Source organism: Trachypithecus francoisi, unplaced genomic scaffold (genome assembly GCF_009764315.1).
Source record: "Trachypithecus francoisi isolate TF-2019V2 unplaced genomic scaffold, Tfra_2.0 Lachesis_group3, whole genome shotgun sequence".
NCBI lineage: Eukaryota > Metazoa > Chordata > Mammalia > Primates > Cercopithecidae > Trachypithecus > Trachypithecus francoisi.
Window position 1 is genome coordinate 155,437,090 of NW_022681468.1, and position 12,600 is coordinate 155,449,689.

Consider the following 12,600-nt stretch of genomic DNA (forward strand, 5'->3'; position numbering starts at 1 on the left):
CTACTCGGGAGGCTGAGGCAGGAGAATGGCGTAAACCCGGGAGGCGGAGCTTGCAGTGAGCTGAGATCCGGCCACTGCACTCCAGCCCGGGCGACAGAGCAAGACTCCGTCTCAAAAAAAAAAAAAAAAAGATACTAACTCAAACGTATGTCATGCAATCCCTTTATTTTTCTTTCTCATACTTTTTTTCACCCTGCCACCTCTGCCCGACCATGTTCTGTCCTGCCCCCACATTTTTTATTTATCCATGGTCTACCCACTACTGCTAGTTCAAATTTCACATATTCAATGAAATCTTCCTTGATTACTCTTATTCATGTTAATTTCTTTTTTTCCAGAAGGCTCCTGAGATAGCTCTCAGGATAAATGGGGGAGATTATGACATGGGGCATGTGGCCTTGGAGAATAGCCTATTCAAGTCCTAACTGCATTCACACTCCATATTCAGACTCTCCATGCAAAGGCCAATTTGTTTTGCAGGTAATGGATAAAGAAGGAATCTCACCCTCCAGTGCTCCCCAATTTCAGGTAGTGTTCTCTCATGATACAGATATACCTTCTAAGGCAGATGTGTCTGATGATGGATGCAATTGTTTGCATTATTTGGCTAAGTTTCCCAGGAGTAGCTGCAGAATGGAGCAGATTTACAAGGGTTATCTGGACAAACAGCATCCCCACTTTGGGATTAGCATTTAGGACACCAGAAGTCTTTCCTTTCCCTTCTCCACCCCTGCTTCTGTTGGAAGCAGACTTCAACCCCTTCCAAATCTGACTCCTTCAGGGTTCCTACAGAAGCAAAAGCTCATTTCCTATTCGCCATTTCCTCATGCTAACACATCCAAAACAGAGACTTTTTGTTGGCTCAACTGCTTTTATTTTTTTGGTAGAGGAAAATATACCAACATTAGAAACCATTGATTTTTGTTGCTGATGGTCCTTAGAAAGTAATGTGAAAAGTTGTTTAGAGTTTAAAAAGTATGCCCGATAAGTGAACCCGGGAGGCGGAGCTTGCAGTGAGCTGAGATCCGGCCACTGCACTCCAGTAGATTGTCGGGCATACTTTTTTTTTTTTTTTGAGACGGAGTCTCGCTTTGTTGCCCAGGCTGGAGTGCAGTGGCACCATCTCGGCTCACTGCACGCTCCGCCTCCTGTGTTCACGCCATTCTCCTGCCTCAGCCTCCAAGTAGCTGGGACTACAGGCACGCACCACCACGCCCGGCTAATTTTTTGTATTTTTAGTAGAGACGGGGGTTTCACCGGGTTAGCCAGGATGGTCTCGATCTCCTGACCTCGTGATCCGCTCGCCTCGGCCTCCCAAAGTGCTGGGATTACAGGCGTGAGCTACCGCGCCCGGCCTCGATAATCTACTTTCATTTCCTCCTTTCTCAAGGTGAGACAATTACAATCAGAACCTGCAAAAATCCACAATAAATTCTTCTCTAATGCCTTTTGCACTTAAAATCTTTGATAGATACCTTAGCATCTTATTCAGCAATAACGTGCCACCTGTCTGTAACTGTATATTTGGTCTTCAATTGTGACTACATAAAATGCTGAAATATCTATAACTTGGGAAGCAGCAGAGAGTTATAAATGTAGGTCTGGTATTAGGCTACCTGTGTTCAAATCGCACCTCTATCGTTTATTCACTGTGTGACATTAAGTTCCTTAATGTCTCTGATAGCCTCGTTTTCCTTATCTTAAAATGGGATCCTATCATTTCACAAAGTTGTATTCAATATGAGTAATTAATAATGATTATAGTTCTTTGAAGGCCTACTACACTAGGAATTAAGTTGAGCACTTCCCACTCATTTTATCTAATTGTGAGAACAGGGCTTCGTACACTGTGGACAACCAAAACATACTGAATGATTGAGGCGGGGCTAATGAGGTCCGCAGCTGGCACGCCATTAGAGGAGTCGCGAGTGGAGCTCAGTCACGTCTGCCCACAAAGCGCCTGCGCTTGACCTCTACGTTATATTTACTTTGGCAATGTACAAAGTGCTGAGGACAGTCCTAGCCCAGAGGGCCCCTAATACATTGTCGTCTTCTTATCCCCGGCCCTCTGCGTTACAGAGGGCTGCCCCGACTCGGCTTTGAACGCTGACTCGCCCTTTTGCAGTCGGCCCTTGAGCCCACTAGTCCGGGCTACAGCGTTTTCCTAATCGAGGTTTAGAGGTGAGATGGAAAATGTACCCGTCTTTATTCTTCTATTCTCTCCCCCGCAATGACAGGGTGAATGGCGGTGGGGTTGGGGGTGCGTCTCTGGAGTCCCAGTCCCTTCGGGACCGGCGGGCCGCGCGGAGGCGACAAAGGCCCTGAAATTGGGGGGAGCTTGTTTCCAGCCGGACCTTGTCCCAGGGCGCGCCGGAGCGCCGCGCCTGCGCGCTCAGCCCGTTGCCGCGCCGGCCCTGCGGACGTGCGCGCGCTGCCTTCGCGGCACCTGGGCCTGAGGTGCGTGCCACCCGGGCCCTCGCCAGCTCCAGATGCCTGGGGAGGACTTCAGAAACCCGACTGAGAAGTGGAGCGACCCCCAGGGAGGGTCGGACCTGCCTCAATTCCGCCAAGGTGCCTGGGGACCCAGAACGGGGGCTCCACAACCTCAGTTCCTGGGCTCCTTTTGCTTTCTCACTTCCCCACCTATTGAGTGCGGCTCACGCGGAGGAGAAATCTGAGAGGAAGGCGCAGAGGAATTTGTTTTTTTTTCTTTCTTGCTGTGGGTTGTATCACATGTGGCGTTTTCATCCTGGCTGCAGCCAAAGCCGTTTTTACCCTTGCCCTTCCTTTCCTGGCGTGGGATTTTGTGGTTTCTGGACTCGACTCGACCATTAAGTGCTTATTATTGGTTGTGGGCCCTTAGAACGAGGGCTGTGTGTGTCAGTGTCCTTTGTCCAGTGTAGTCCACTGGGAGGGAGAGGTGAGGGTTCAAGGCCAAGAGAATGGGCCCGGGGCGAGTGGGGCAGAAGCAGCCGCAGGAGATTATTCCCCAACTGAAAGTTGTGTGTGTTTCTCTTAGGTCTTTCATTTCTTGTTCGCTTACTTTCGTGAAATCCTCACATCGTTCTAATGGTACTAGTCAAGACAAGAAAATCAACAGGCTTTCAGCCTTGAGGCAACATTGGATATTACTGAGGTCAGTTTTTACAGTTTTTACAGTCTTCACGTAGAATATCTTGTTCTTGTAAGGGTAAGTTCTGAGTTGAACCGCTGAGCAGATCTATTATTCTTTTATTTCAGTTTAACGTAAGAAAAGTTACAGTCTTTTTTATTTTTATATTAACAACAACAAAAAATCGGTTGAAATGGGATTTGGAGCTCCATGAGTGCGTGAGGTGAGGATCCCTAACCTGACTCTCATAAATAGGAGATACGATCACCACTTGCCACTAATGGTTCTAACAATCTAGGGCCCCCAGTCAGTGCTTTTCCACGTGGTGGGAGGCAAGTGACAACAGTTATCCAGTCTTACTGCTAACAATGGATGATCCTTTTTGGTACAGGAGCTGTAGGTAGCCAATCCCTGTTTTAATCAGGGGTGGTTGTGGTGTGTGATTTTTTTTTTCTTTTAGGCGTGTTCCACGAAAGCATTTATTAAAGAAAAGAAGAAACATACAAAAGGAATTGAATCTGGCTCCAGACCAAAATCCTCTGTGTGATCATTCAGTCCTGACATTGGACAATTACCAGGCTTTGCCTGACTGGCCTCAAGGGCCAAGCTGCCCTCCCACACCAGGCTCGATATGGGCCAATGCATTGCAGCTTTCTGGAGGGGATTGCAGTCAAGGACTCGCCCTGCCCCTCCTGCTAGATATGCAAATCCCGTAACTTCTTTCTCGGCCTGGGTACCTCCATTTGGTGGCCCTCCTAGGAAGGACCATGGCTGAGACACTTTTTTCCGTTTTTGACCCAGCTTCTTTCACTCTTAGACCTTCCCCCGTTTTCCTATTCTAACGTTCCATAAGAGGCAGGAGATTTTTGTTAGGGGCTCCTCTTCAGTGAGAGGATTACCTCATATGCGCTACATCAGCTGACCCTCACCCAGTGTCCTTGTATTTAATGGACCACTGGGGAGCCAGTGCCTCTTTTTACCACTTGCTTACACTGTCACAGTAAGTGAATAAAGACTTGATTACTTTTGGTTTGGCTCATTGTCCTGATTGACTACCTTGGCACCTAATTGCTGCCAAGTTCTTTGTAGTTCACTGGATTCATGACTTAATTTTAATTATCATGACTGTTGCTCTGTATCGGCATGTTTGGAGATTTTGGAGCTTGTTCACCTGTAATTTCTCAAGCTACTGAAAATGCATGTTCATAGCACCAACAGTTGATTGTTGGTTAACGTTGGTATCTGGGTTATATGGTATATTTTACTGCTATACTGGCTTACGGTCAGATTATTTTATTTTGCGTGGATTTGTGTGGCATTTTCCATTTGGCCTGTAATTAGATGATTTTTATTTAAGATACATATTTTGGAATAATAGGGTCAAGTGAAGAAAACCAGACACTTGCTTTCTTTAGTAATCTTGTCTCATCCTGTGGGCCCCTATCTTTCTCACCTTAATAGATTACTTGGCCACTTTGAATAAAGTAGTTGATTTGTTGTAGGTTCTTCTGTCTAGTATGAAGAGGCATGTTAAGAACAGCTTTCATAAACTTTTTTACTTCTTCCTACAGAAGTTTAACGAAACAATATTTATCCTTGCTATATAGTATGCAGTCTGATACTTTCCACTTTTATTTATCCCCTATTTTTATTTATTGATTTAAAAATTTGTTTTTGAGATGGAGTCCCACTCTGTCGCCCAGGCTGGAGTGCAGTGGTGCGATCTTGGCGACTCACTGCAACCTCCGTCTCCTGGGTTCAAGCAATTCTTCTGACTCAGCCTCCCAAGTAGCTGGGATTACAGGCATGTACCACCACACTCGGCTAATTTTTGTATTTTTATTAGAGACAGGGTTTCACCACGTTGGCCAGGCTGGCCTCGAACTCCTGACCTCAGGTGATCCCCCGCCTCAGCCTCCCAAAGTGCTGGGATTACAGGCATGAGCCACTGTGCCAGCCTCTGCTCTTATTTTAAATAACAAAGTGCTGATCATGATCTGCTAAGTTGAATTCACAATCCATTAATGAGTAATATCCTGCAGTTTGAAAAACACTGTAATAAAGATATTTGTTCAGTAATTTTTTTTTTTTCTGTTTCTGATTCATATTGCTAAAGAACCACAGTGGGTATGTTTGTGATTTGGGGTTGAAGGTATCTTCTAGGAGAAGATAGTAGCGCCATACTTGTTGGATGTTTGCCAGATCAGCTTACAAAAGAACTCCAGACTTAGAACTCTCTGATCCAGAAGATACATTATATTGAAAGTGCTAGCACAGCTTTGTAATTTTTTTTTTTTTTAATCTCTGACTCCTTTATTTAAGGGCAATGCCATAGTAGAGTAATAACAAGAAGAAAATTAGCTTCTCTGATAGAAGACAGGACATAAGATAGTTATGAAAGTGCTTGCTAAATTTTTTTTTCTTTTTGTTTTTTTTGAGACAGAGTCTCACTCTGTTACCCAAGCTGGAGTGCAGTGGTGCAATCTTGGCTCACTGCAGCCTCTGCCTCCCCGGTTCAAGCGATTCTTGTGCTGCAGCCTCCCAAGTAGCTGGAGTTAACAGATGTGTACTACGACGCCTGGCTAATTTTTGTATTTTTAGTCAAGACAGGGTTTCACCACGTTGTTCAGGCTGGTCGTAAACTCCTGACCTCATGTGATCTCCCTGCCTTGGCCTCCCGAAGTGCTGGGATTACAGGTGTGAGCCACCGCACTGGGCCAATTTTTAAAATCTTTATATTAACGCTTAAGACCAAAATGACCCTTTTACTGTATTGCCTGATGGGTAAAAGCACACTCAGCTTTCAATTACTTAGTCATAGAAAGCTATATAAGTAACCAATTTGTTGATCTTGTTGTCTCTATGCTTGTCTTTTGGGAATTTCACAACAAAGTGAAAAGGAGAATTTTTTTTTTCTTTGAGACGGATTCTCACCCAGGCTGGATTGCAATGGCACGATCTCGGCTCACTGTAACCTCCGCCTCCTGGGTTCAAGCGATTCTCCTGCCTCAGCCTCCCAAGTTGCTGGGATTACAGGTGTGCACGACCACACCCGGCTAATTTTTGTGTTATTACTAGAGATGGGGTTTCACCATGTTGGCCAGGCTGGTCTCAAATTCCTGACCTCAGGTGATCTACCAGCCTCAGCCTACCAAAGTGCAGGATTAGAGGCATGAGCCACTGTGCCAGGTGAGAAATTAAAATATGTAAATTTAGTCAGTGGGTTTATCTCTTAGTGAGAAACTCTTTAAAATGTTACTAAGAAGATAAGGATAACATTTTAAAATTTGATTAGCGTTGTGCTAAATAGTTCCTTAGGTTTATGTATTGCTTCACAGTTTTTTAGCACATTCATATGCATTATCTCCATTGATTTTTGACAACACTTGTGGTGGTAGACAGTCCAGGAGACCTTTTCCCCATTTTACAGATGAGAACTCTGTATTTCCTTCTTCCTACCACCAAGATCATATAGTGGCAAATCCAGGACTAGAACCCAGGTCTTCTGTGAATTTACTCCTAGTCCACACTGTCCTTGTTGGTCTAAAGAAGTAATTGAGAATAAGTCATGTTAAATCTGTGGCTAAGAAATTCAACTATGATAAGTGAAATGTTCTGTTCTAAGAGCATATTTACAATGTGCTATAATTGAATGCAAGTTCTTATTTTTAGTATTATGTTTTAATTTGTTACCTTTCTAGCCCATTTTTTAAAATTCTAGCAACTAAATACTGGCAAATCTACCTAATAATGAAATAGAAAAATTGGAATTAAAGTATCTATTTAATGTTAATAAATTCACCCTAGTCCCCATTTAATGTAGCATCTCAATTAGAAAAATAGCTTAAAATTGTATTGATTTTTAGATATTTCTTTTAAAGACTCATATCTCTGTATGTGTAAAATTAGTTTTATTATTTTAAAGTATTATTTAAAATGATTATTAACTTGTAAACACTAAGTCCAGATTCTCCTTTGCCTTTAATATCTTCAGCCAAAGAACAACTTAAGTTACTTTTCATATGGATAAATAATTTTAAAATTAATACATTTTTTTCTTTAATTTTTAGACATCTGTGGAATTTAAGAACACTATGGAGCTCATCAGAGTATATCACTGAAGAATATGATGGCTGAAAACAATTTAAAAATGCTAAAGATTAAACAGTGTGTGGTAGCCAACAAACTACCTAGAAACAGGCCATATGTTTGCAATATTTGCTTTAAGCACTTTGAAACACCATCAAAATTAGCTAGGCACTATCTCATTCATACTGGTCAAAAGCCATTTGAATGTGATGTGTGTCATAAAACCTTTAGACAACTAGTTCATCTGGAGAGGCATCAACTAACTCATAGTCTGCCTTTTAAATGTAGTATTTGTCAGCGCCACTTTAAAAATCTGAAGACATTTGTGAAGCACCAACAACTTCACAATGAAACCTATCAGAATAATGTTAAACAGGTCAGAAGATTGTTGGAGGCCAAGCAAGAAAAGTCAATGTATGGCGTGTATAATACTTTTACCACAGAGGAAAGATGGGCATTACACCCGTGCTCTAAGTCCAATCCCATGTATAGCATGAAAAGAAGAAAGAATATTCATGCATGTACAATCTGTGGCAAGATGTTTCCATCACAGTCAAAACTTGATAGGCATGTACTTACTCATACTGGTCAGAGGCCTTTTAAATGTGTCTTGTGCACTAAATCTTTTCGACAGTCAACTCACTTAAAAATCCACCAACTTACACATTCAGAAGAAAGACCTTTTCAATGTTGTTTTTGTCAAAAAGGATTTAAGATTCAAAGCAAACTTCTGAAGCATAAACAAATCCATACTAGGAATAAGGTTTTTCGGGCTCTTTTATTAAAGAAGAGGCGTACAGAATCTCGCCCCCTGCCTAATAAGTTAAATGCAAATCAGGGTGGTTTTGAAAATGGTGAGATTGGTGAATCTGAGGAGAATAATCCACTTGATGTCCACTCAATTTATATTGTCCCTTTTCAATGTCCAAAGTGTGAAAAGTGTTTTGAATCAGAGCAGATTCTCAATGAACACAGCTGTTTTCCTGCTAGAGGTGGCAAAATTCCAAGCAGGTTCAAAAGAAGCTACAACTATAAAACCATTGTTAAAAAGATCTTGGCCAAGCTTAAACGTGCTAGGAGTAAAAAATTAGTTAACTTTCAATCTGAGAAAAAAGTATTTAAAAAGAGTTTCTTGAGAAATTGTGATCTTATTTCTGGTGAGCAGAGCTCTGAACAAACCCAGAGAACATTTGTGGGTTCTCTTGGCAAACATGGAACATATAAAACAATTGGCAATAGAAAGAAGAAAACATTGACTTTGCCGTTTTCTTGGCAAAATATGGGAAAAAATTTGAAAGGCATCCTTACCACAGAAAACATATTAAGCATTGATAATTCAGTGAATAAGAAAGACTTGTCAATCTGTGGTTCATCAGGTGAGGAATTCTTTAATAACTGTGAGGTACTTCAGTGTGGTTTTTCAGTTCCAAGGGAGAACATACGTACTAGACATAAGATATGTCCTTGTGACAAATGTGAGAAGGTATTTCCTTCTATATCCAAACTAAAAAGACACTATTTAATTCATACTGGACAGAGGCCCTTTGGCTGTAATATTTGTGGGAAATCTTTTAGACAGTCAGCTCACTTAAAAAGACATGAACAGACTCATAATGAAAAGAGTCCTTATGCATCTCTTTGCCAAGTAGAATTTGCAAACTTCAACAATCTTTCTAATCATCCAGGTAATAATGTTAACTATAATGCTTCCCAACAATGTCAGGCTCCTGGTGTTCAAAAATATGAGGTCTCAGAGTCAGATCAAATGTCAGGAGTTAAGGCAGAGTCACAGGATTTTATTCCTGGTAGCACCGGGCAAGCCTGTCTTCCTAATATACTTTTAGAATCAGAGCAAAACAATCCTTTTAGCAGTTATTCAGAGAATCAGGAGAAAAGTGATGTCTTCCTGTACCGATGCAGTGTTTGTGCTAAAAGTTTCCGATCTCCATCTAAACTGGAAAGACACTACCTAATTCATGCAGGGCAGAAACCATTTGAATGCTCAGTTTGTGGCAAAACATTCAGACAGGCTCCTCACTGGAAGAGACATCAACTTACTCACTTTAAAGAACGACCACAAGGGAAAGTGGTTGCCTTAGATTCGGTTATGTAAACTGTTGCAACCACTAACAATTGTGGTCTCTGGTGATCTTATTTTTAAAGCCTGTATTATTTGAAATGCATTTTTATCGAAAGGCCTGCATTAAACTGAATGGTTTCAAGGCATTTGCTTGTCCTGCATAGTAAGGAGGTAAAATACATAGAAAATTAATACAATGTTTTAGAAACAGCCAAATTAATTTTTAGAGGCAAGAACATGATTTGATGCCATAAAGTAGTCATTTTAGTATTGTAAACATATGCTTCGGTTGTATTGAAAAATATAAATCCGTGATGCTGTACAAATAATGTAGCCTCATTCATTTTTTTAAAGGAATTATTCCTTAAGACATGCCATCTCACTGAGAGGCAAAACTTGGCTTTTAGCTGCAGCACATAGCCCTGTTATGTTTGATTTATTTTACATTTCACATGAAAGCATAATTTTGTCCACATGTGGCTCAAATTGCATTGGGATTTTTTTTTTTTTGTAAACTTAAAAAACTAAGAGGCACTGAAGGTGAAAATGGATGAGAAAATTATAGTATTATTTTCATCGGTCATTTCAAAGCTATTTTTAGGACTATGTGGTAATTTCACCTTCGGGTGATAAGAACTTTTTTTTTTCCTCCCAGCTAGTGCCATCTTTCTCAAAATAATTTAAAAGTAGGCAAGAGGCTAGAATGCATCTGTATACATTTACCATGTTTACTTACCAGGAATATTTTCTAAGTGCCGTAGTCTTTCATAATATGTATGAGTTTTATCTTTTCAGAATAATTTCAAGTCATTTATTTGCTCATTAATGATAGCAGTAGTCATAGACTTAAGACTATTCTAGAGATCTTCATCTCCATAAGACTTTTACATTTATTTTAGTAAACTTTTTATGCCTCTTTAATGGAGTGGTTCTATTATTTAAGCCTGTTACAAGTTTGATCAAATGGCAATGACTAGGTCTAGTTTTAGTTTTTATTTTTGCAAGAGTCTATTGCTAAAGAGTTTTATTTTGATCCTTGTTAAATTTTTATTTTAATTAGTAAGGTAGTCATTCCTGTAGAGGGATAAGATGCTTGTAGAGTTGTGGGTATCATTCCAAATAGAACTGTTACTATTTGGGAAATATTCTTTAGTACAAAGGACTTATTTCATAATGACAGATTGTCCTTCACATTTGCCTTTGTTTATAAAATCTTCAGGAATGACATTCTCTAGCAATAAAAGGAATGAACCGTTACGTTTCTAACCTGAAAAGAGGAACAGGTGGGTAATTATCCTACCATACTTAAATATAGTGGAAAATCCTCTATTGAGAATGTGGATAAATGAACAATTGTAAATTTTGCATCATAATCTGAGAACTTTCTTTTGACAGGGGGAGGCGGGAGGGATAATAGGTGGGGGTGATCTGCTTGCTGCTTTTACCACAGGTAATTTTTAAGTAACTTTGGTTTAATTTACAGAGATGAAACATGACAGTCTGAGTAAAATGTCCAATGATGTAGAAGTGTGCCTGTTTATTATGTAGATACAGACATCCAGAAAACACAGAGGAGAATCACATGTTTTAAAGAACACTTTCTCTTAGGTTTCCTTGAGATATGTTCCTCCAGTGCAAGCAAGATAATGGTTTACAGAATTTGCTTTACACAAAACTTTACAAGAACTCATCTGTTACGCAAAAGCAAGGAATAACTAGTTTATATTTTCCAATAATGTTCAAGGTTTTCTCCTTAATATGTTTGAAATTATTGATTTTGGCATTTTTGTAAGCAATTTATGTAATTTTATTTGAAGGAAATGTTTTATATAATGTTTTTCCCAATCTAAACAGGGAGGGTCCTAACAGTGTTGTGCTTGTATGATTATGAGACTTTATTTGCATAAGTGATATTACTATACTTTATTTTTGACCCATGCCTTTTTAAGCTGTTTCATATTGAAAGTTGGAATATTGTAAAAATTTTGTCAAAGATGTACTGTAGTGCTATTTGAAGTACCTGTAACAAAACACAGTTGGCCCTCTGTATCCATGTATTCTGCATCTGTGGATTAAACCAATTGCAGATCAAAAATATTAGAAAAAACATAAAAATAATACAAATAAAAATACAGTATAACAGTTATTTAAATAGCATTTACACTGCATTAGGTATTAGTCTAGAGATAAAGTATACAGGAGGATGTGCGTTGGTTATATACAAATATGTCATTTTATGTAAGGGACTTGAGTATACTTGGATTTTTGGTATCTGTGGGTTGAGGGGGTGGTCCGGGAACCAATACCCCGTGGATACCAAGGGACAACTGTACTTATTTACCTTTATGATCATTGCAAGCTTCTTATGGAAACTTTATAGGAATGAAAATATACATGTTAAGATTAAACATTAGATAGTAGATGGTTTGTTGCATGCTAGAACTGTTAGTATTGTTGAATCAATTACTTTGGTTTCATGAAAAAATAAATGATAAATATCTTTAAAGAGAACTAGAAGAATTTTTTCTTTGAGTGATTCCAGGCTGTAGTGTGATTATTTACTGAAGTAGTTTGATTGGCTGGCTAACTTAGTGGAGTTATTGTTTCTTGTTTTGTACTGCAGTAGGGGTTATAATTATAAGATAAAAATGTGTGTGTTTAAGGGAAGTAGGTGGTGGTTAAAATTCTTGAAAAATTTTCAGAATACTTTAAAAATAAAGTTTCAAGTTACACAGTTTGGTGGTTTGGTTTTTTTTTCGGGGTGGGGGAGAAATTACATAATATTGGAGCCAAGGTACTGATTGATTATCAGATACTTTTGTGGGTCCACTCCAATCTACATTCTACACCAAATTTGCGTGGATATTTAATCATTTACCCTCTTGTTTATGTTACATTTCCATGCCGTTCCCTTCTGTGGAAAAAAAAATCTCTTTGACAGCTCCTATCACCTACAAAAGAATATGTTAACTCCATTATATGTTGTATGATCTACCTATTTATCTGTTTATCCTCCTTTTTGGCCTTTCTCTTCAGATTTGTACTAAGGAAATACAGAATCAGGGGCTGGGCACAGTGGCTCAAACCTTTAATCACGGCACTTTGGGAGGCCGAAGTGGGAGGATTGCTTGAAGCCAGGAGTTTGAGACAGTCAACAAAGCAAGACCCCTGTCTCTAAAAAAAATTTTTTTAAAGCCAAGTGAGGTGGTGGCACACACCTGTGGTCTCAGCTGCTCTCAGGACACAGAGGCGGGAGGATTGCATGAGCCCAAGAATTGGAAGATAAAGTGAGCTATCGTCATGTCCCTGCACTCCAGCC

The 12,600-nt window shown here is 39.8% G+C and overlaps 1 protein-coding gene across 2 annotated transcripts; it reads left to right on the forward strand.

The window, feature by feature from the left end:
• The first annotated feature begins 1,951 nt into the window (after positions 1 to 1,951).
• On the forward strand, positions 1,952 to 12,015 carry ZNF770 (zinc finger protein 770). 2 transcript variants are annotated; one of them, XM_033190656.1, is made up of 3 exons: positions 1,952 to 2,181; positions 3,020 to 3,136; positions 7,183 to 12,015. In XM_033190656.1, exon 3 carries the CDS (start codon positions 7,239 to 7,241, stop codon positions 9,312 to 9,314), a length of 2,076 nt encoding a protein of 691 aa, XP_033046547.1. In that variant the 5' UTR covers positions 1,952 to 2,181; positions 3,020 to 3,136; positions 7,183 to 7,238; the 3' UTR covers positions 9,315 to 12,015. The 2 variants fall into 2 exon arrangements, with proteins under 2 accessions (XP_033046547.1, XP_033046546.1); XM_033190655.1 differs by lacking the exon at positions 1,952 to 2,181 and adding an exon at positions 2,371 to 2,571.
• The last annotated feature ends 585 nt before the right edge of the window (positions 12,016 to 12,600 follow it).